Here is a 23939-nt window from a genome sequence, read left to right on the forward strand (position 1 = left end):
CATGGGATTGCAAAACATAGACCCTGGAGCCTGAAGCCTGTTGGCTGACTTGTGTCAATTTTAGCAACTTTAGCAGCATCTATTTGCCTGAATTTCCTCACCCATAAAATAGTGATGATAATAACAGTCTTTATCTCTTAGAGGTTTTTTTTTTTTTTTTTTTTTGGTGATTAAGTGACTTAATATGAGTAAGCCATTCAGAGTAGCCCATGGGATACAGCAGGTATCAATATGTGATTGCCATTATTAGCAAATGGGAAAGTTGGGAGATGGAATGGAAACTCATGCAGTTCTTGCGGAGAATAGATTCACTCACCCATAAAAAGGACCATTTGCCAGGGTCTTTTGAAGCTAAGAAAGTGATGATCCTGCATGTCCATGGGTATGGGCCTTGCAAAGGTAATCACACTTAAGGGCCATACTGTGTGTGCAAAGATACTCATTGGAACACTACTTGAAGTAACAAGATTAGCAACAACCTACTAACCAACTGCAAAGGGAATTGGTTTAAAATGTGGCTCATTAGTACAACAGAATATTGTGAAATTATTTCAAGCATTTCAATCTTAGTTTCTGCAGGAGTACATGTTTTCACAAAAGGATAAGAGGGACACAGTTCTCCAACTGTGGCTGTTTGGTAAACATAAGTAAAGTATCTCCAAGTAGAGAGTGCTATAATCACATAGGATTATATATATCCAGCTTATTACATATGCTTGCTAAGTGTACCAGCGTTATTTTATTATTTATCAGCATTTATTTTCTTGATCTAGTAGAGTCACATCACAAGGCTCTCAGCCTTGGCTGCAAGAAAGCAACTTCATCTCTCAAGGCTGTGGGCCAGACTGATCTATCACCAGCAGCTCTTTCACTGCCTGCGCTGGGGGTCTGACCGCTGAAGAGCACCCTTGAGTGAATCTGTAAAGTTTTGTTTTTGTCTCTGCTTGTGATTACTTCTCTGTATTTACAGTGATGCGACTGGAAGACACCTAGGTTGCCCATTCATTTCGCATGGCAGCCTCAGATCTGAGCTGGGGGCCAATTGCTTCCTTGTGGACACACTGATAATGGCTTAACATTGTGACCTACAGAGTGCACATTCCCTGTTTTAAAAGACAGAATTATTCACAAAAATTCTGATGCCTCTTATAGTTTACAGCCTATTAGGTTCACATGTCTATATTCAGAAGAAAATGTAAAAATTTCCAAAAGGAATCTGTATGTCACATTCAGTCGGCCAGGTGTTCATTGCTACAAAATGCTTTTGCAAGTTTATATAATTGAGGAGAAAGACACATGAGGCATTCGATTTCCCATTGTAATCTACAATACCACACTTGCAGCTTACAGTTAAATCAAGTTAATTGAATTAAGTCAAAATTTATAAAAATCTTTAGTGACTTCCTTCCTAAGCATTATTCTATGACTTGATTTCTATTCTAACGGGCTTTTAGATATACACATTTTCTTATTTATTGTGACTTCTTGTTTTCAAAATGTGTATTTGAAAATAGACTAAAATACAAAGTGTAACTGTTTTCAAATGGATATTTGAAATATACATGTGGCATTTACTACACGGATAATCCCTAACTACCGTGACTCCACATAGTTTGACTTCACAATGAGGCAAAAGCTATACACACTCAGTAGAAGCTGCACATTACTCATATAACCATTAAATAATTTTTGCCTAACTATACACTGATACATATGTTCTGAGCACATTTATGGTGAGTTATGGTAAGCCATGATGATTGGTAGGTTAGCTGTATTAAAATCATTGTCAACATAGAATATTTTCAACTTCCAATGAGTTTATTAGGACATCACTCCATTGTAAGTAAAGGAGCAACTATAGCTGAAAGTAGATTTAAATCTATTTTACCTAATTTACTCTTTCTCTTCTTATTTTCAAAATTTACTTACTTGAATCACACTTCAAAGCAATATTATCATTATCAGCCCTTTGAAATTGCCTTAGCTAAAAGTTCAAATGCCTCCTTCTCCTCTGATTTCCCAAACTATCTCTGGCAATGTCGGAAGACCTTGAATCGTTCTCATGTACACAACGGAACCTGCTAACTTGATGGCTTAGCAACTGATGTGTGAATAGTCTGAAGGCCATGACTCAGGAGGAATTTCTTTCATTTTTCCTATATGCAGAACTTACACGACAAACAAAATCCATGTTTCAAAATCTTCTTGGTTTGTGGTCATACCTCAACTTTCTCCAGCAAAGTCCCATTTATCCCTCAAGGCTGTGTTCAAGCACACTCCCATGACCACATCCGATTCCTGCCACAGATTGGGTCAGATACTCTTGTTACATTTTCTCTTAGCCATTTCTACTTTTTCTTCCTAGTGATAACTGCAGTTTAAAATTTATATTTCTCTGAATTTAATGTAATATCTGTCTGTATTCCCCAGACTCTAAACTCCCTGAGGAGGTTCATGGTTTTTTGTTTTTTTTTTTTTTTTTTTAATGATATACACAGTTTAGAATAGTTCTTGGCTCATAATAAGGGCTCAATAAATATTTCAAAAATAATTGAATGAAAAATGGATGAGTGACTAAAGTCTCAAGCACCATGACCAGCACAAGGGGACACTTAATAAAATGACAGATAATATTACACATAGCAATATTCCTGCACTTCTTTCTCTTGGACCAGAACATCATAACTCACCCTGTCTCTTAACAGGCTTGTCAAACTCAAGTAATCTCATTTATCTCTTATTTTAGTTGTAGAAAATAATTTTTTCAGGATATGATTGGTCTTAGAGTTCCTGAATCACCTATTCATTCAGTGCCTAGATGCGAAGTGCATGTCTCTGGTCTCTCTGTCCGGCTGTACTGGGCTCCAGCCTTACCTAGCCAGCTGCATTGCGGCTCATAGAAGGAGTTGTGAGTCTCTGTGTATGCTGCTCCTTCAGCATGGAACACTGTCCTCCATCTCATTCTTTGCCTAATTCTTCCTGGTCCTTCATGATTTGTTCAGACATCATTTTCTTCAGGAAGTTTTCTGTGACTTACCATGCCTGTCAACATTTTTTTTTTTTTTTTGCATGTAACGAAAGAAGTCAGTGTAAGATTAAATAATGGCAGAAAAGAAAGACATTGTTTTAAGAATAATGAAATAGGGGTGGGTGTCTGACCTAGTGATTTTGATGCTTGTATCCCATATCAGAGGGCCTGGGTTTGGTACCCACTTCCATCTCCTGACTCCAGCTTCCTACTAATGCAAACCCATGGAGGTAGCAGGTGATGGCGCAAGTAGTTGAGTCCCTGCTATCCACATAGGAGACTTGAATTGATTCCCTGGTTGCTGGCTTTGGCTGTGATCTAACATGTTGTGGGTATTTGGTGAGTGAATCTGTATATAGGAGATCTCTCTCTTTCTCTCTCTCTCTCTCTCTCTCTCTCTCTCTCTCTCTCTCAAATTAAAACAAATGTAGAGAAACAGGTAACATCCAAAGACAATAAACAAAGTAGAACTGAGAGAGAGATCTTGGGCTAGGGCACAAAATCAGTCCATTTCATGTTCTCTCCTCTCTTTTTTCCCAGTGCCTACTCCATGCCTCCCCTCCTGTTTTAACAGATTTTTCTGATGAGTCATCTTGCACACAGCCAGACTCCATCTACCCCTTTATCAACATGATTCTCGTGACCTTCCAGCTACAATTGGGACAAAATTCTCAGGCAACAAAAAACCTCACAACTCCAGCACGGAAAATCTCAGTCACAGCCGAGTCAGTGGATTGACTAGATTTATGTGACATACCTCAAGTTCAAGTCAATCATGATTTTAGGGGCTGCTCCTGCTAGTGGCTGTCAGAGGAATAGGTTTCTAAGGCAGACTACAGATGTAAACAATGATTGTCAATAGCACTATCGCCTTCAGTTTGGTAGTGACACCTTTCCTTTGGGCTCCCAACACATATATGGTACTTACTTGCCTGTCTGTCTGTCTGCCTACCTTGTCTACTTATTTGTCTTCCCCAAGGCTAAACATTTCTTGTGAAAATGGGCCTTTTTTTTTTTTTTTTAATCTCCAGTGTTTCTAATGCAGTCCTTGGCATACAGTACACAACCAACAAAAAGTTCGAAGGGCAGGTGCATTAGCATTCACTAGGAGTGCTTGCAATCCATCTCACATATTATTTTGGTAACTGTATGGTAATTGGTGAGCTTTGTTCATATGGTAACTCCTTGACTCTGTTGTAGAGTCCTAGAGTTCAGAGACTGTTTTAGTTTCTCCACAGAATAAGCCTCCAATTCTCAGCTGATAAAGAGGAAGAGAGTCAACAGTTACATGGAGTTAGAAAGAAAATCTGACCTTCTGTTTCTTCTTTTTTTTAAGATTTAGATTTATTTATTTACTTGAGAGGCAGAGTTACAGACATAGAGAGAGAGAGAGAGAGAGAGAGAGAGAGAGATGTCTTCCATCCACTGGTTCACTCCCACAAACAGCTGCAATGGTTGGATCTGGGCTGATCCAAAGCCAGGAGCCAGGAACTTCTTCTGTGTCCTCCACATAGCACTTGGGCCATCCTCCACTGCTTTCCCAGGCTATCAGCAGAGAGCTGGTTTGGAAGAGGAGCAGCCAGGACATGAACCAGAGCCCATATGGGATGCTGGCACTGCAGGCAGACGCTTAACCTACTATGCCACAGTGCTGGCTCCACTCTGCTTCTTTATACATTGTATGTGCTTATTTCAATGGCAGAGAGACAGAGTCAGAGAGATTGTCCATCTGCTAATTTATTCCGCCAATGCCCGAAACTACTTTTTTTTTTTTTTTGAAGATTTATTTATTTAGTTGAAAGTCAGAGTCACACACAGAGAGAAAGAGAGGTCGAGAGAGAGAGAGAAGTCTTCACAATTGGTTCATTCCCCAATTGGCTGCAACGGCCAGAGCTCTGCCAATCTGAAGCCAGGAGCCAGGATCTTCTTCCAGGTTTCCCATGCAGGTACAGTAGCCCAAGGACTTGGGACATCTTGTACTTGAACCGGTGCCCATAAAGGATGCTGGCACTGCAGGCTGTGGCTTTATCTGCTATGCCACAGCACTGGCCCCCCAGATACCTTTCAATTCCATTGATTTTCTTTATGTCTTATTTTGTGTTCAACTTCATTAGTTTCTTTTTTAATAAAATAATTATTTCTTTAATAAGGCACAGTTACAGGGTTGGAGAGAGAAAGAGAGAGAGAGAGAGAGAGAGAGATGGATCTTCCATCTTCTGGTTAACTCCCCAGGAGCCTGGAACTCCAAACTCCAACATGGGTAGAAGGGAACCAAGTATTTGGGCCATCTTCTACTGCTTTTCCAGGTGCATTAGCAGAGAGCTGGATCAGAAGTGGAGATCCATAACTCTGGCCAGTGCTCATATGGGATGCTAGTGTTTTAGGTGGAGGCCTAACCCACAGTGCCACAATGCTGAACCCTAATTTCATTACTTTCTTTTCTTTATTATTTTCTTCTCTCTGAGAGTCAGAATTTAATTCATTAATCTCTTTCTAAATGGTTCATTTGAGACTTCTTTCTTTTCTAATGTATATGTTCAGGCTATTCAATTTTGAAATATCTGATATTTTTCAGATTTTTACCTTAAATCTATTTAGGTAACATGTTTGCATGATCTCAATTCTCTTAACCTTATTGAGGTTAATTTTAGTATCTATATTTTGTGTGCCTGTGGACATGAAAAGAATGTGTATGTAGCTGTGGAGTGAAGTTGATACATGGCACCTACATCAACTTGGCTGCTATTGGCTATTTAATTCTACATCCTTGCTGATTGTGCATTTGTTCTGACAATTACTAACAAGAAACTATTGAAATGTTCAAGTATTATTGCAGATTTGTCTAATTCTTTCAGTTCTATAAGGTTTTGTTTTATGTACTGTGTTGTTAGGTACATTCACATTTTAGATCATATTTTCTTGATGAATTGGCTTCTTTTTTAAAATTAAATATCTTTTAGCCACGGTAAGTTCTGTTTTTCTAAAAAAACTGCTTTCATCGTATTAGTGTTTGCATGGCATATTTTTAAAAGATTAGTGCATTTATTTGAAAGTTAAAGTTTTTTCAAAATCAAACAATTTATTATTTATTCATGTTTTTCCGAAATTCTAATACATATGTTAATTATATGTCACTCATATCTTTGATTTTTTTGTTAATTTCTTTTTATTCATTTCCACTCCTCTGTGCACTTATTTTGGATGGTTCTATTGTTGTGTATTTAATTTTACTGCTTTCAGTTGTCTGCTATTTCTAATGTATTCTTTTTATAAAAAAAAAAAGATTTATTTGTTTATTTGAAAGTGAGGGTTGGGCTGGTGCTGTGGCGTAGCAAGTAAAGCCATAGCCTGCAGCGCCGACATCCCATATGGGTGCCGGTTCAAGTCCCGGCTGATCCACTTCCAATCCAGCTCTCTGCTGTGGCCTGGGAAGGCAGTGGAGGATGGCCCAAGTCCTTGGGCCCCTGCACCCGTGTGGGAGACCCAGAAGAAGCTCCTGGATCCTGGCTTCGGATCAGCACAACTCCGGCAGTTGCGGCTAACTGGGGAATGAACCAGTGGATGGAAGACCTCTTCCCCCTCCCTGCCCCACCTTTCCTTCTCTCTGTATAACTCTGACTTTCAAATAAATAACTAAATCTTAAAAAAAAAAAAAAAAAAAAAAAGACAGTGAGGGTGAAAGAGAGAAAGAGGGAAAGAGAGAGATCTTCCATCTGCTGGTTTATTCTTCAGATTACTGCAATGGCCAGGGCTGGGCCAGACCAAAGCCAGGAGCTGAGAGCTTCATCCAGGTCTCCCATAGGCAGTCTTCTGCTGCTTTTCCCAGGCCATCAGCAGGGAGCTGGATAGGAAACAGAGCAGGCAGGTGTGAACATGGGCCCACATGGGATGCAGAGTGTGCAGGCAGTGGCTTCGCTGCTATGCCACAACCACTGGCCTCTAAAGTATTCTTAAACCCATCCAATGTGTTTTTCTTATCAGATATTATACTTTTCATCTCTAGAAATTACATTATCCTTTTTGCACCTTCAATTACCCTCTTCAGCATGCTAATATTTTCCTTTAGCTTCTTTAAGGACAACATTCCTAACAGCTGTTTTAAATCCTTATCTGTAGAACCATCATCCCTGTCATCCCTGAACGTGTTCCTTTCATTGGCATTTCTGTTATCATTAGTGAGATTATTGCTTTGACTATTCTCTTGAACATGTGCTTTTCTATTTCTGCTAAGAGGCAATTCTAACATTTTTCAATCGTCACATTTTTGCTCCTCTTCTGGTCCAGCTCTCTGCTGCGGCCCGGGAGGGCAGTGAAGGATGGCCCAGGTGCTTGGGCCCTGCACCTGCATGGGAGACCAGGAGAAAGCATCTGACTCCTGGTTTTGGGTCGGCGCAGCGCGCTGGCCATAGTGACCATTTTGGGGGTGAACCAACGGAGGGAGGACCTTTCTCTCTGTCTCTCTCTCTAACTCTGCCTGTCAAAAAAAAAGTTTAAAAATTTACTTTGTTTAACTTATGATGTATTTTTTGAATTACATATTAAAAATATAATACATTACTTCTCATATTCATTCATTCTGTCAATAGGTATTTGTTTAAAGCACCAGGAGCTATGAGATAATTTTTGACAGTCACCCATATTCTCTTAATATGCATTCATAGTTTTTTGTGTACCTGTTTAAATTTTTACCTTTTAGAAGTTTATTTTAAAATAAAATGTGAGAGTGCTATCTCCTTCTGAAAAATCAGCTTTTCCAATGTTTTGGTTTCTGATGGCATAAGGTATAGAGGTGTGTAGCTTTTTTTTTTTTCTTCCTATTTTTTGTATTATGAGAAATAGCAAGTCTTATAGAACAGATCTCCATGTTTGATGCCCTGGATAATGTCATCAGCATAGTGAAGAACACTTTTTTTTGGGGGGGGGGCTTTACAGCTACCATGCTGTTCCCCATATCTCAAAGTTTCAGACTATACTGCAACTGTGGCATTTTTGCCACAACTGTTCTCTCAGTTGGGTGAGAGGGCCAGTTGTATACTTTCCTAAGTCTTGGTCCTCTGGATGTCCCAGCTGAAGAATTTAAAAATGTAGGATTTATACACACACACACACACACACATATATATATATAATGTATTTATATACTTTCAAGGACATAAGTGGGTAACATTTGAAAAGAATGATGAGATTTCCTTTCCATTTTCCAATGTGTCTGAGCTGAATCCACCTATCTTAGAGCAAGGGAAGGAAGATAAGAGAAGGAAAGTTTGGAGTTATTTTTGCCAAATATACAAAGTTAAAAAATATTGTCAACTTTCATCTTAAAAGGAGAATTTTTATTACCTACTAAAGCAATAGTCTTCACTATTGGAGCTGTAGAAAGTACTTGAGTTGATAACCAATGGAGTAATACTGTGGACCTCATAGTTAAGGACAAAGTGACCCTGATTCAGAGAGCCCAATATAATGAGTTTACACTATGTTTGGATGTAAGAAATGACTGATTCATAAGTGTCTGATGTTCTACAATGAACTGAGTACCTGAGGCTTAATGAAGCCAGAAAAACAAATGAGCAATTTACCTGCAGCACCTCAGAAGACACAAGGGAAAAGTGCCCAAGGACCATATCAGACCAGACACTGGCCACACAGATCAGCAAGAATGTAAAGAACTTGAAGAAAGGCAAGGCAGTGCAATGCCTACCCCACACACCATGAGAGCCATGTTCAACCTCTACCAATAAGCACCTAGACACTAGAGTCTCAGGTAGTTTCACCTGCAGAATTGTAATAAACATGTAAGGAAGACCTAATACCAATACTACACAAAAGAAACCACATTTTCAACTAATTTTATGTGTTCAATACTTACAAGTGATATCACAGGCAAGTAGGTATTATAATAAAAAGAAAATTAAGGAATAAGGAAATGTAGATTATAAAGGTAAAAATAAACTTGTCACTATTTGAAAATAACTTGACTTTGTACATATTTAAGAAATTCTAAGGAATCTACCAAACCAAATCAAACTATTAGAATAATCAACAAGTTCAGCAAGATCATAGGATATAAGATAAATATTCAAGAGCTAACTGTATTGTTGTATCTTGGTCTGTGTGTTGAAAAAGCAAGCTGTTTTTCCTTAATTCTCATATACAGCGACCAACACACAAGAGTCCTGGAACTTGGGCATAGGGATTTCTTCCCCTCTGGAGGTAAGTAGGCAATCAGTTCTACAGCAGAGGGCACCAGCTGAACAGCCCCAACTCAATTCATTCCTGACACTGTCTATCTGGAACTAGCATCAGATCCCACAGACTGGGGACTCAGGCCCCAAGACTGTTGCCCCTTTTAAGTGCCAAGTTGTAAGCCTCCAGCTTTACCCATACTTCTGATCTACTGGCTGTAAAATGGAGGTTCATACAACCCCCTTGGTTTGATTAATTTGCTCAAGTGGCTCACAAACCTCAGGGAGACATGTTTACTGCTTTAATATAGAAGCTGTTACTAAGGATACAGATTAAGAGATGCATAGGGCAAGGCATGGGAGAAGGGGTGTGAAACTTCCATGTCCTTTCTGAGAGTAGCGCTCTCCAGGAACCTCCATATGTTCAGCTACCTGGAAGCTCTATGGAACCTGTCCGTTTGGGTTTTATGGAGACTTCATTGCATAGGATTTGTTGCTAGTAGAATAGATGGGAGAAACCCAGCGAGGTCTGTCTATTCATCCAGATTCCCCAGCAGAGCTCTTCTGTAGTAAAGGGGGTCTGATGACCTACTCTCTGAGTTGTAATGGCCTGCCTTGGGGAGGAAGTTCATGAGTCAGTAACCGTGGGTATAAACCCAAATATACATAGTTTAATTGACTTCTGCCTGGCCCAGATCTCGATGTTGCAGCCATTTGGAGAATGAATCAGAAAATGATTGAAGATTCTCCCTCTCTCTCTCTCTCTCTCTCTCTCTCTCCCCTACTTTCCCTCTCCTCCCCCTTCCTCTATGTGTTGCTCTCCCTTTCAAATAAATAAATAAATAAATCCTTTAAAACATATAAAATGTTAAGGAACAAATTCGTCAAAAGAAATGAAAACTTCTATAATGAGAACTATAGTGTACTGCTGAGAAAAGTTAAAGGTGGTCCAAATAGTAACATGCCTTGTTCATTGATTAGAAGACTAAATATTAAGGTGGCAATCCTCTTCAGTTTGATTCATAGAGTAAGCAAAATCCTATCAAAATATGTAGACATTTTAAAAAGAGAAATTGGCATGATAATTATAATATTACATGGAAATACAAAGGGCCTATAATAAGCTAAAGCAGTTTTGAAAAGGAAAAAGAGTTGGAAGCTCTATGCAAGTTGATTTCAAAAATGAATATAAGGCAACAGTAATCAAGAAAAATGATATGTGCATAAAGACATATACAGAAATTAATGAAATGGAATAGTGTCTTAATAATATAAGTGAAATAAGCCAGACATGGAAAGACAAATACCATATGATCTCTCTTATTTGTGGAACTCTTAGAAGTAGAATAGAATGGTGCTTGCCAGGTGCTGGAGGGACCATATGGTGGTTGAGGGTATATTGGCCAGATTATTCCCAAGAGAGATAAACCCCCCAGCATAGTGAATTGGTTTTTGACAAGGCGCCAAAGTAATTCAATGTAAAAAAAAAACATAATCTTGAACAATTGGCCATTCATGTATAGAAGGATGAATTTAGAACCTGTCTGACACAGTAGACAATAATTAACTTGGAGTGAATTCTCTATCCAAATAAAGGCCAAAACTACCAACTTCTAGAAAAAATTGCAGGCAGAAATCTTGTGACTTTGAATGAGGCAAAGATTTTCTAGATATAATACCAAAATCATATTCCATAAAATGTTGATAAATCAGATTCTATCAGAATAAAAATGTTTACTCTTTAAAAGACACCATTAAGAAAAAGAAAAGCCACAGACTTAAGTATTTGCAAATCACATATATAATGAAAGACTTGTGTCTAGAATACATAAAGAACTCATAAGTTAATAATTAGATGACAAATAAAAATAAGCCAAAGATCTGAGTAGACATCTCACCCAAGAAGACATATGAATGGCAAATAATCATATGAAAAGATTTTCAACATAATTTGTCATTAAAGAAATTTAAATTAAAGCCACTTTGAGATACCATCAAACACTCCACTCAAATAGCTATTTTCAAAATACAAAAACAAAGACAATAACACTGCCACGAGTAAGTGTTTAAAAGTAGGTGGACTCCCCATGCATTTCCATGCTGACACCAGTAAATGTTGGAGAGGACAGACCCCTTTCATGTGCAATAGTACAGCCTCTTGGGTAAGCAATTTCCTAGTTTCCCAAAAACTTAAATATATATACTTTCCACCAGATCTAAAAATTCCACTGCCATTTTTCTATTCAAGGGAAATGAAAATATGGGCTCATGAAGACATGCATGTGAATGTTCATAGCGACATTATTCATACTAATTCAAAATGGAAACAATCCTAATGTCCAGTAATTGGTTAAAAGATAAACAAAATGTGACATAGCCATAGAATGGAATACTACTCAGTAATAAAAAGGCATCACTGAACCATTCATCACCACAGATGAACACCTAAATACTGTGCCAAGTGTGAGAAGCCAGACACAAAGGACTTATTGTAACATATAATTTATTAGAATTTCTTAGGAAAGGCAAAGCCATAGCCAGAAAGCAAAGCAGTCTTTGTTTGGAGCTGGAATGAGAGCAATTTTGAACTGCAAAAGTGCAGCAGGAAACTTCTTGACTCAGTGGAAGTGTTCCCAAACGGAATTGTATAAACAGATGTACAACTGCATAAGTTGCTAATTGTTGAACAGCAAAATTATGCTGGGTAAATTTTGTAATATGCAAATTAGATTATAATAAACCTATTACAATTACACTTATTTACAAACTTAGGTTTTGTTAGAGATAGAAGTGTAGGGGGAAAAAAAAGAAATAGAGATGTGGGATATAATATGGGCAGTGGTAGCAGACTGTGTACAGCAAAACCTGAAGAACTAGGTGGCCACTTCCTTAGATGGGGTGTGCACTTTAAATTTTTGCACTTTCTATTATTCTCAATTGCATGATACACGCTAGCTCCTCTTCGCTTACGTTGTGTCCTACTGATCCCTATCAGCATCTCTCCTCCTCAGGGAAGCAGGTGCTCCTTCCGACCCCTTTGTGGAAGCACATCCAAGGTGGCTCTGAAACCTTCCCAGGAATTGTAAGTCATGTGTAATTTATGCAAAAATAAAATCATTGTAAATTTATTTTTTTAAAGATTTATTTATTTATTTCAAAGTTAGATTCCCCTGAGTTAGTTACACCCCTTCTCCCTGCCCATTAAAAAGTGTAGGTGGCTGTGAATAAATTCAGACATGTTCATTGAAAAAAAAAAAAAGAAATAGAGAGAAGGAGAGGCACAGAGAGAGAGGTCTTCTTCTGCTTCACTCCCCAAATGACTGCAATGGCCAGAGCTCAGCTGATCTGAAGTCAGGAGCCAGGAGTTTCTTCTGGCTTTCCCACATGGGTGCAGGGGCCCAAGGATTTGGGCCATCTTCTACTGCTTTCCCAAGCCACAGCAGAGAGCTGGATTGGAAGTGGAGCAGCCAAGACTTGAACCGGCACCCATATGGGATGCCAGCACTGCAGGCAGTGGCTTTACCCACTACATCACAGCCCTGGCCCCAATCATTGTAAATTTAAAACAAATGCCTTGAAGGTGGCAATTGGGTGATTCAAGTATGGAAAGAATAGATTTGAATTTTTTGTAAAGTTGGGGAAATGTAAAACATTTTGTTCACATTTGGAGATAACAGTGTAATACATCATATGATTTATAAAATCATATCATGGCCTCAGAGAACCCTTTTCAAGATTTTATTTATTTATTTGAGAGGTAGAGTTACAGACAGAGAGAGGGAAAAACAGAGGGAAAGGTCTTCCATCTGCTGGTTCACTCCACAAATGGCCACAATGGTTGTAGCTGGGCCAATCTAAAGACAGGAACCAGGAACTTCTTCTGGGTCTCCCACATGCATACAGGGGCCCAAGCACTTAAGCCATCTTCCACTGCTTTCCCAGGCCATAGCAGAGAGCTGGATTAGAAGAGGAGCAGCTGGGGCAAAAACCAGCACCCATAAAGGATGCTGGGGCCACAGTTGGAGGCTTAGCCTACTAAGCCACAGTGCCGGCCTCCCCAGAGAGTTCTTGGGCTCCAATCAGGGTCGTACAGTTATCCCAGCTTCTTGCTCCAGAAGGGGTGTGTGTGTGTGTGTGTGTGTGTTTGAAAGGCAGAGTTACAGAAAGAAAGAGAAGGAAAGAGAAATCTTGCATCCGCTGGTTCACTCCCAAAATAGCCACAATGGCCAGAGCTGAGTTGGTCTGAAGCCAGGTGCTAGGAGCTTTCTCTGGGTCTCCCATGTGGGTGGTGCAGGAGCTCAAGCACTTGTTCCATCATCTGCTGCTTTCCCAGGTGCATTAGCAGGGAGCTAGATGGGAAGTAGAACAGCCAGGATTCGAACTGGGGCTGATTTGGGATGCTACTGTTGCAGATGGCAGCTTTACCTGCTATGTCACAGTGCTGGCCCCAGAGGATTTTTTTTTTTTTGCTTACGAAAAGGAAAGCAATCAGGATGTCATACAAAATTACAAAATCTTTTTTTTTTAAGATTTATTTATTTATTAAACAGAGAGAGAAGGAGAGGCGGTGGGGGGGGGGTGTCTTCCATTCACCGATTCACTCCCCAATTGGCCACAATGGCCAGAGCTGCGCTGATCTGAAGCCAGGAGCCAGGAGCTTCTTCTGGGTCTCCCGCATGAGTGCAGGGGCCCAAGGACTTTGGCCATCTTCTACTGCTTTCCCAGGCCACAGCACAGATCTGAATTGGAAGTGGAGCAGCCGGGACTTGAACTGGCACCCATATGGGATGCCGGCACTGTAGGTGGTGGCTTTACTTGCTACGCCACGGAGTGGGCCCCACTCATTAAATCTTAAAATTGATTAATGCCATGGGGAAAGTGTTCTTTTTCTAGGACTCATCAAGCTGAAAGAGCTGTGTGTCTTTTTCCGTCTCAGTTGTGGCTGCATGACTTCAGAGTTTTACCAGTGAATTAGAGAAAGCTGGAACGCTCTGTAGCAGCCACTCAGATAATGACTCTCCAGCACATTTCATTTTTGACGAGAAGAGTCATTTCTCAACTTTGAGAAGTCGTACTTCCAACATAGACAAATAGGTTTTGCTTGGTGTTTTGGCGTTATTTACATTTGTTTCTGGTACTAAGAGAGAAGTGCTTAAATATTTATTGTTAAGATAAAAGTCAAGGAATTTATAAAATGGTAAACTGTCATCTTTACTGCTGCACTAGGTTAGCATCTTCAATCAGTCAAGTAGAGTGATTCAGGATTAGAGCTGCCGCATTCATCATTCTCCTTAGTACCACTGAAATCGGAGATGACCCCCTAGAATTTATACAAAAATGTGGCCCCTTAAAGTTCACCAGAAGTGCTATCTGAGGTGCCACATGTGCTACTGGAATTTGGGGTGCCATACGATTTCACCATATGCTTACTAATAAATTCCCAATATTAATAAGCCCCAGAGGGTTCTTGCCTAATATTTAGAGAAAAATTCTAAATACCAGCACAGATAAACGAGGCAGCATGGTATATTTTAAGCTTTTATTTAGTGCGAAAGATGCATAGGAGAGTGACGGCTCTACTAAGAGAGAGAGGTGGATCTGGGTTCATACCGAGCACCAGGAACCAGCAACGTGGAGGAGCATCTAGGCCAGGAAGCCTAGGGTGGGTGGCCCGAAGGCCATGCGCCCTGGAGGCACAAGGCTACCGCAAGCCCCCTCCTGGCAAGAGGCCAGGGAAAAGAGAAGGGCCCAGGACACACCATGTTCCAGGCTTTTAACCCACTTCCAAAGGAGAGTGGTTAATGAACCTGATTGGCTGGTGGGCACCCAGGTGTTGGCCAGGTAGAGGGATGAGGCCACACAGGAGCGTGGTGAAGGTATCAGGTAGGGCGTGAGGTCACACAGGGGCGTGGCGAAGGCGTGGTCTTCCAGCTCACAAACCTAATCGATTTGAACCTGTATGCCTGCCTACTTCACCACCGGGAGAAGCTTCGTGGTGGTTTCTTGTCTCCCGACCTCATTGTACTTTGGAGGAAGAAGCCGTCCCTCTGACCTTTTAGAATACATAAGACTGGGGGCCGGCACTGTGACCAAGTGGGTTACAGCCCTGGCCTGCAGCACTAGTATCCCATATGGGTCCTGCTGGAGCCTCAGCTGCTCCACTTCCAGTCCAGTTCCCTGCCCTGCTAATGCGCCTGCAAAAGCAGTGGAGGATGGCCCAAGGAGGGCCCAAGCGCTTGGCACCTTCACCCACACGGGAGACCTGTCACCGGAGAAAAGAGCCCTGGAAGCTGTGGGGTTCTTTTCTTGACACAAGAAAGAATTCGGGCCTGAGACAGAGAGTGAAGTAATAAGGTTTTATGGGGGACAGGGCATCCGTCAGAATAAAGGGACAGCTATAGTGCCCAGTCACTCGGACTGGGGGAGAGCGAGATTGCATGGCTGAATGGAGGGAATACTCCTGGGCAGGCCTGGCAGGCAGCTCGGCAGACAGCAGAGAGCTGAGTGCCGTCTTTGCTTGGACTCCCAGTTTTTAAGGGGCGTCTCTTTACCCGCCTCCCCCTCTCCTCCAGGACAAAGGATGGGGAGTCCTGGCAGAAGTGTTTGGTGAAAATGAGCAAATTCCTCCTCAGATTTGCTAGTGCTGGGCAGAGCACAGGTGTTTCCCTTAAGGCGTCTGTGTAGGTTTTGTTGTCCCATGTTATCAGGTCAGGTAACCCATATGCTCCTGAGGAGAGAAAATTCTGGGAGCTTTCCTTGGGGGAAGGCCTGGGACCACCTGGAAGGTTATCAGGGTCTCAGCAGGACTTTGAAGTGAAAATGCTGGGATTATAGAGCTTCCACAGCAGGTGCTGGTCTTTAGGCTCTTGTCACACACACATAGGCTGATTTCTAACTTCCTGCCTAACAGACCCAGAAGAAGCTCTTGTCTCCTGGCTTTGGATTAGCTCAGCTCAGCTCAGCTCAGCTGTTGCGGCCATTTGGGGAGTGAACCAGCAGATGGAAGACCTCTCTCTTTTTCTCTCTCTCTGTAACTGTCTTTCAAATAAATAAAATAAATCTTTAAAAAAAATTACATAAGGCTGAGGCAAGACTTCATCAGAGGCGTTGTAATGTCTTCAGATAAACAATAGAAGGGACATACTTGACCAGTTTTGATTCCTCTGATTTTAGAATTGTAATTCGGTTTTTATAAGTAGGCATAAAAATGGCAACTGGTGTGGCCGAGTTATGAACATCGTGAAGAGGCCACATCCTGGTGGTCTGTGTGCCAGATCCACCCTGTAGATGTGTTCCATTTTGTTTGGCCTTTGAATTGTTGAAAAAAATTGTTTTTCTGAATTTTATAGACAGCGTTTTGTAACCTGGAGAATTTACACAAACGTTTAAATTCCCTGCTTCTCTTAAAAAGCCTGCCACTCTGAGCCCCACAATCCTGCTAAGTGAATCTGGCACCCTTCCTTTACAAGGACAGACAGAATCCACTTTTAGCCACGTGCACAAGGCGCTGCCTCACTCATTTAGGGTTCCCGCTGCTCCACAGATGTTTGGGATGTTTATGACCCTGCAGACTGCCCTGCCATTTCCAAAGGCTGACATTTAAGGTCACACGTTGCCTTGGGATGAGGAGAGTACATGAAAGTCCATTTGTTTTGTCAGGTTCAAAGCCACTTTGGAAAGGCTCTTCCGAGTTGTTTTAGAAGTTTTGACACTGTTTTTGACAAGTCTCAGTGGAATAAGTCTTTGTCCTTGAATCTGATTTCTGGAAATAGTTAAAAGAAAATTTGGAGCCAACTTTGGGGTAAAAAAATGTGTGACTTCGAAATAATGAAAACCTGTTTCTGTTGGATCATTTGTTAGCTGACCCAAAGGAAACTTGAAGAGGTTTAATAATACTTTGAGGGATGGACTCAGCTTTTTCCAGTGCAAGAATCCTTTCTCCAAAGCTCTCAGAATATTGGATGCATGGCATTGTTATGTGTTTAAGACTTTACTTTTTTTATCTGTTGGTTCTTCTCCCTGTGTCCAGAGTCAGAACCACTTGAGGGAATGATCTATTTTGATTCATTTTAAAACCAAGACATGGACATTATTTTTTTAAAGGCAAGGCCAGATGGGCTTAAGGTCTTTTAAATTTTATTTATTTGAAAGGCAGAGTGACAGACACACACACACCGACACCTACACCCCACACCCAGAGTGAGTGAGACAGACAGAGATCTTTCCTCTGCTCCTCACTCCCCAAATGTCTGCAACAACTTGGGAGGTCAAAGTCAGCAGCCAGGAACTCAATCAGTCTTCCACGTGGATGCCAGGGACTCAAGCACTTGAGCCATCACTGCCCCCGCCCAGTGTGTGCAGCAACAGGAAGCCGGATCGAACTTGGATTCACGAGTTGAATGCAGGCGCTCCTAACCACTGTACCACAACTCCCGTCCCTCACTTTTGATCCAGGTTGCAAAGCTGGAGATCAAGAGACTGAACTACAGGCTTTAGGAATGAATGAATCAGGATAGATGGGAAGCATCCCAAGTTCACTATTTTCCAGGGGACAACAGTCACTTGATATTGGCTAAACACACATTCTCATATTTGAAAATTGGAATATATTTGTGTCTCTGCATATATTTGTGTAACCTAAATGAACTAAAAGTGAATTGTTTGTGGGCTGTTTGACTTGGTCCCTGAAGTGAGCCCACTTACCTGGAAGCACTGGCACTGGTTTGCTGTTGACAGGCAAGAGGCGCCTCAAGCACATTTGCGGTCTTGCTAACTGATGAGCAAGGAAATGTACACGCGGTGGAAACCAAAGCTGGAACAAACCCCACCAAGAGTGGCCGCCTACTGTCCAGATCACGGTTCCCAAAACAAGGCTAATCGACGTGTTTCAGATGGCGTTAGAATTCCACGTTGCAAACCAGGTGCCAGAGGTAACCTCAGCGGCGGCTGAGACTGTCCATAGGGAAAGTCTAAAAGACGACTAGGTCTATCTATGCGAACAGCGGCAGCGGCAAAATCCCAGAAGCCCACCCCAAACCGTGCAGAACGAAATCGTGTGTGTAAGCCCGCATCTTTTAGGACTCTCTCCGTGGCTTGGCGAGTGGAAGGAGGGCGCGGAACTGTGTGATTGCTCGTAGGAGCTGCTCCACCGCGGCCGCCGGCATCCCCGCGCGCAAACGCGCCGCCCTCGCCGTGCCCCATCTCCCGCCTGGGCAGCCGCATCCTTCTCCTGCTCCTCCCCGCTCTATTTTGGAGCCCCGTGATCTCATCCTGCCCGGGCCGGCCAGCCGGCCGGGCGCAGCCAGCGCCGCCAGGCCGCTCAGGGCGATCCCGGCGAGGGTCCGGCCGGCCGCCCGGGGCGCGGGAGGGAAGAAGGCTGAGGCGAGTTCAAGGCGCGCCCACGCCAAGCACCCAAAATAACCGGCGCGCGGAGGGCCCCAAATCAGACAGGAAGCCAAATAATCCGGGGCGTTGAGCGGCTCTCCCCTCACCGGGCGCGCTGGGCGGAGGGACCGGAGCCCAGGGTCTGACCGCGAGGGGCGGTGCGGCCGGCCGGGGCGGGGCCGCGCGGGGCCTATTAAAGGCGCCGTGGGGCGGCGGGGCCGGAGCGCCCGGGGCCAGCATGGAGCGGGACGGCTGCGCTGGGGGCGGCAGCCAAGGCGGCGGCAAGGGCGGCCGCGGCCCCCGGGAGGGCCCGGCGGGGAACGGCCGCGACCCGAGCCACGGCCAAGCCTCCGAGGCGCCCGGGGACCCGCAGGCAGCCGCGTCCTTGCTGGCGCCCATGGACCTGGGGGAGGAGCCGCTGGAGAAGGCGGCGGGCGCCCGGCCGGCCAAGGACCCCAACACCTATAAAGTGCTCTCGCTGGTAGGTCCGCGGCCGGCGCTGCGCCAGGGAGGGCGGGCACGGAGGGCGGCGCCGAGCCCTGCGCGCCGTCAGCACCCGGGCCGGGAGAGAGGCAGCGGCGAGGGGCGCCCCTCACCTGCGCGCTCGGCCCTGAGCCTCGCCGGAGCGCGCGCGGCGCTTGCCTGTGCCTGGCTCCCGCGGACGTGTCTCTCGGGCTTCTGGGGACCTGTTCTTGCGAGCAGGCTGTGAAATGTCGCCCTGCGCCACCTCGGAGAGCACTGGGGGTTGAGAGGGAAAGCGACCTGCCCAAGAGCTGTTGGCCTGAAGGAGGTGCTGCAATGCCTCACCTCTTTGGGGCGGGTGCACTATTTAGAACTTGCGTTAACTGCTTCCAGTTGAGAAGATTTAAATTTTATCAGGACCGTAGAAAACACTCTGTGTTTTGGCTCTGTTTTGGAATTTGCTTGCAGCTGCTCAGGAATTCCATCAATATTCACACTGTGTCACTCTGGAGAAGTTTGTGTTTCTTGCCCACTCTTTTAACCATAGGCTATACGGTTTATACGGTTTATATATACGGTTTATATTACTCTCATTGGTTGAGGGATCCGCAGCCAACTTTACGCGATGTAGAGGTGGTTTTTTTATTCTAAATCGCTGGTGGCAGAACTGAAGGAGAGTCGGAGGCCTGGGTTCTTGTTTCTTAGCCCTTAATTGCTCAGGGCTTGCGTAACTTTCCAACCTCAACTGCCTTGCACATTACCTGTGATAAGGGTGAGTATCAAACGGAACAGTGTGTGTATGGAGGGGGAGGAAATTGAAAAACCAAAAGGAGACAATCATTTTCACACATTTCCCTGCATAGTTCATCCGGAAGATACTGCCACTTACATCTTACGATTGAACGATGCCTTGTTAAGATACATCTTTTCTGATTTTTGAAGTCTCCTTTTTTTGTAAGCATTGCTTTTTTCAGTGTATTTTAGGTATCTTGGATGCGTTATAATCTTTTGAGGATCCAACATTCCTAGACTTAAGAGATGACGTCATACACTTAGTACCTAAAAATAAGCCTAAGGTGCAAAGAATAAGTGTCCCAACCAGATCATGTATACATATATGTAGATATATTTTTTTGCTTCATAGTTAGTTTGAATCTTTAATACACAACATTGATGAGAACTTGTTTTAGTATGTTGTGTCACTGTTTTGTGTGTTTCCTAATGGAAGCTTAGAATTTGCCACATGGCCATTTAGTATCAATGCTTTCACATGCTTAGCACACTGTGTGGTGTTCAAAAGTTGTTCACTGAGTTTGTGTGAGACTACAGTGTAAAAGCCTTTTTACATGTTTGAAGTCTTGAAAAGTTTTCCAACTGCTGTATTCAGTTTTTAAACCTTTCCTACTCATGCACTGAAATGCATAAGAAGTATCAACAAAGATCCTTAACCTTTGGATTAAGCCTTTCTGTCTTTGCAACCAGCTAGTCAAGCGGCATTCCATTAGGCCCTGATGATTCAAATCTGGGCATTTGACATGCAAATATCTTAGGATTTCTTCCATCTGAATGCCTTTCATGGATATTTTTTATTCCATTTTATGAGTGAGGTCTTTGACTTTTAACACACAGTGAATTGAAATGCATTCTGTTTATCTTTTGATGGGATACTGTAGGACATTAATCTACAGGTTGAGTATCCTTAATTTGAAATCCAAAATACTCTAGAATCCAAAATATTTTGGGGTGTTTATGACTTTGGATTAGGGCTATGCAACTGATAAAGTCTATACCAAGATTCCAAAAATCTCAAAGAGTTCTGGTCCCAAGCATTTCAGGTAAGGCATCCTTAACCCATATATGTAATCTAATGCATTTTCAGTGAAAATCTTATTTAATGACTGCACTGAAAGTGAAAGCTCTTACTCAACTCATTCTTCTTTCCCTTCCGTATTTCAACACCTTTGTTCTCCCAGACTTTCCCAAAATACTTGTCAAAAGGGATCTGACAATTGTCATCAAAGAGTTTTGGGGCGTGTTGTCTAGAGAGAAGCTGCAATTATGGAATTGCTTTTTTTTTTTTTTTTTGGGAAACATCTACACACTTTGCATAAAGCTGAAGAAGCAGATTGGACTAATTGCATTCTAGAATTGAGATTAGGAGAGGCCACCTACTCCTAAACCACACAGTTTCAATCCAGCAGCTAAACACAAACACAGGAGTAGCTTTGCAGAGAGACTGCTAGGCAGTGGCAATGCGACTGTTACATTTTTCTGAAATTTTCCCAGAAACACTGAAAGGGTGTAGATGTGTGAGAGTGGATGGAGAAGGGAAGAGCTCTCCTCTCTTGCTTGTCCCCAGGGTGCTGTTTGACCCCAGGGTAACACCTGCAAGGTCTGGTCTAGAGATTTTGGGCCCTGTGCCCTGGGAATGCTTATGGTCTAGGCACTGAGCCAGACTGAGGAAAACAGCTACAGCAGAGGGAAAAACAAGTAGTAGCTTCTATATGCCTCAGTAGATGTGTTAACTACTAAATGCCTTTTCTTGGTTGCAAATTAAATTTTAAAGTGAAGTGAAGACTTCCACTGAGGTCAGATTGGAGATTTATGAGGTCACTTCACAAGATTCTTAGAAAAATGGAATTAAAGCTCTGAGTTTATTTTGATGCCAAATATTTTTGAAATCAATGTATTCTTTTTTATAATGTACATGTCCCACATATAATGAAAGTTTGTTTGGCACCAAAATTAACTTGCACTTTAAATTTTATTTTTCCCAGAAGCTTTTTAAAATCACCTTGTTTTTGAAATTACTTTGTTGTTCCCTGACGTGGTGTTAAAGAGTCAGGTAATTTTCAGCTACATAGCAGTACATTGCTCCAGTTAGCTCTTCCCAAGCATTTGCATTCGTGGACTTCTGCTTTTATATATATATAGATGTATATATATTCACATATATATACACATATATATGAGCTCTTTTTTAAAAAGATTTATTTTATTTATTTGAAAGACAGAGTTACAGAGAGAGGTCTTCCATCTGCTGGTTCACTCCTCAATTGGCCACAAAGGCTGGAGCTGCACCAATCTGAAGCCAGGAGCCAGGAGCTTCTTCCGGGTCTCTCATACAGGTGCAGGGGCCCAAGCACTTGGGCCATCTTCTGCTGCTATCCCAGGTCATTCAGCTTACTTGTATTTTTTATTTATTTTTTTAAAAAGATTTATTTATTTTATTTGAAAGTCAGAGTTACACAGAGAGAGAAAGAGAGGCAGAGAGAGAGAGAGATGTCTTCCATCCACTGGTTCACTCCCCAACTGGCCGCAATGGCTGGAGATGCGCCGATCTGAAGCCAGGAGCCAGGAGCTTCTTTCCAGTCTCCCATGTGGCCCAAGGACTTGGGCAATCTTCTACTACTTTCACAGGCCATAACAGAGAGCAAGATTGGAAGAGGAGCAGCTGGGACTTGAATCAGAGCCCACATGGGATGCCGGCGCTGCAGGAGGAGGATTAACCTACTGCGCCACAGGGCCGGCCCCTCTGCTTACTTATAAATACACATATGTGTGCATTGTTAAAGACTACTTTCCCTTTCCCTGTCACAGCTTTTCATAAGAGACAGAAATTGTCCTTCTTTACCTGAGATTTGCGTGTGAATGTTATGTTTTTCAAGGTGAATTTTTTAAAATGTATGTGTTTGAGAGTGGCGAGAAACACACACACACACACACGCACACAGCACTCCAATCTGCTGGTTCACTCCCCATATGCCCTCAGTGGCCTGGGCTGAGATCCAAGCCAGGAGCTGAAAATTCAATCCAAGGCTCCCATGTAAGTGGCAGGAGTCCAATTACTGGAGCCATCACTGCTGCCTTTCCGGGACCGTGTTAGCAGGAAGCTGGAGTCAGGAGTCAGACTTAGGAATTGAACCCAGGCACTGATATGGCACATGGGTATCGTAACCACTTGGTAAGATAGCCACCTCTGGATATGAATATTATTAATTCTATTAGCTTCCTTTCCTTTCCCTTGAATATGACATGAAGAATAACTGGAATTGAATTTTTGGTTTATAAAATTTAATAGCTGTCTAGTGATAGTTTAGCATTTTATTCAAAAATGACCAAAGCATTTTGGGGCCAGAAAAGTCTCCTCCTTGTCCCTCTGTTTTTCTTTTTCCTCTCTGGTAACAAAATGCCCTAAAGCTTTCTAGGAACTCCAGAGCGTTGTGTGTAGTGCAGAGAAGATAGTCCCTAAAACTCAATGTCAGCTTTTGGTTGGCTGAGTGAATGCACTGCATTTTTGGTTACACGGAGCCACACTTTACCCAAGAGGGAAGGATGGGAAGCCACACACACTTCCACAAGGTCCGTGTGGCCTGTGAGGGTAAGGACTTGAAATACAGGTGACACTTGGGTGTGGAGTCAGAGGTGAGGTCAACGCTGGGGAATCATTTTATAGGACATAGGGAGATGGAAGAGGTGTGAGTGAACAGGAGGCCAGAATGTTTAAGAAGAGGCAGACAGGGCCTCTGTGACGTCTTGGATTTGGAAATGGAAATCCAGCCCCTGGACACTTGGAATAACCCAAGTGTGGTTGTCTGACAGGCACAAATGAGGCTACCCTGCCCACACAAACGCAGTCTCCTTCATCTGTCTCAAGGCCTCGTAGTCTTGGTGACTTTGCTGTTAAACCGTGAGTTCAGTCATTGTGCCCCTTGTAGACAACTGTGTTCCCCAGCATTGCTTTCTGTTACTTCTCTTCTGCTGTGAGTCATGTTCTGGTATCCCTCTCCTAACATTTGTATCTCAGCTGGTCTCCATGGAGTCTCCTCCTCAGGCATACATAGCCGTCTTCTCAACACCTTTCTGATTTCCCTTCTATT

At 42.7% G+C, this 23939-nt stretch overlaps 1 protein-coding gene across 1 annotated transcript in view; it reads left to right on the top strand.

Annotated features, from left to right (window-relative positions):
- The first annotated feature begins 18835 nt into the window (after positions 1-18835).
- Positions 18836-23939, top strand: part of ENPP1 (ectonucleotide pyrophosphatase/phosphodiesterase 1) — a 75840-nt gene continuing 70736 nt past the window's right edge. Inside the window, exon 1 of the mRNA XM_062186768.1 lies at positions 18836-19078. Coding sequence (XP_062042752.1) covers positions 18836-19078 — 243 coding nt within the window. The remainder of the gene's footprint in view (positions 19079-23939) is intronic.

The sequence above is a fragment of the Lepus europaeus genome, chromosome 3, assembly GCF_033115175.1.
Source record: "Lepus europaeus isolate LE1 chromosome 3, mLepTim1.pri, whole genome shotgun sequence".
NCBI classification, from domain to species: domain Eukaryota; kingdom Metazoa; phylum Chordata; class Mammalia; order Lagomorpha; family Leporidae; genus Lepus; species Lepus europaeus.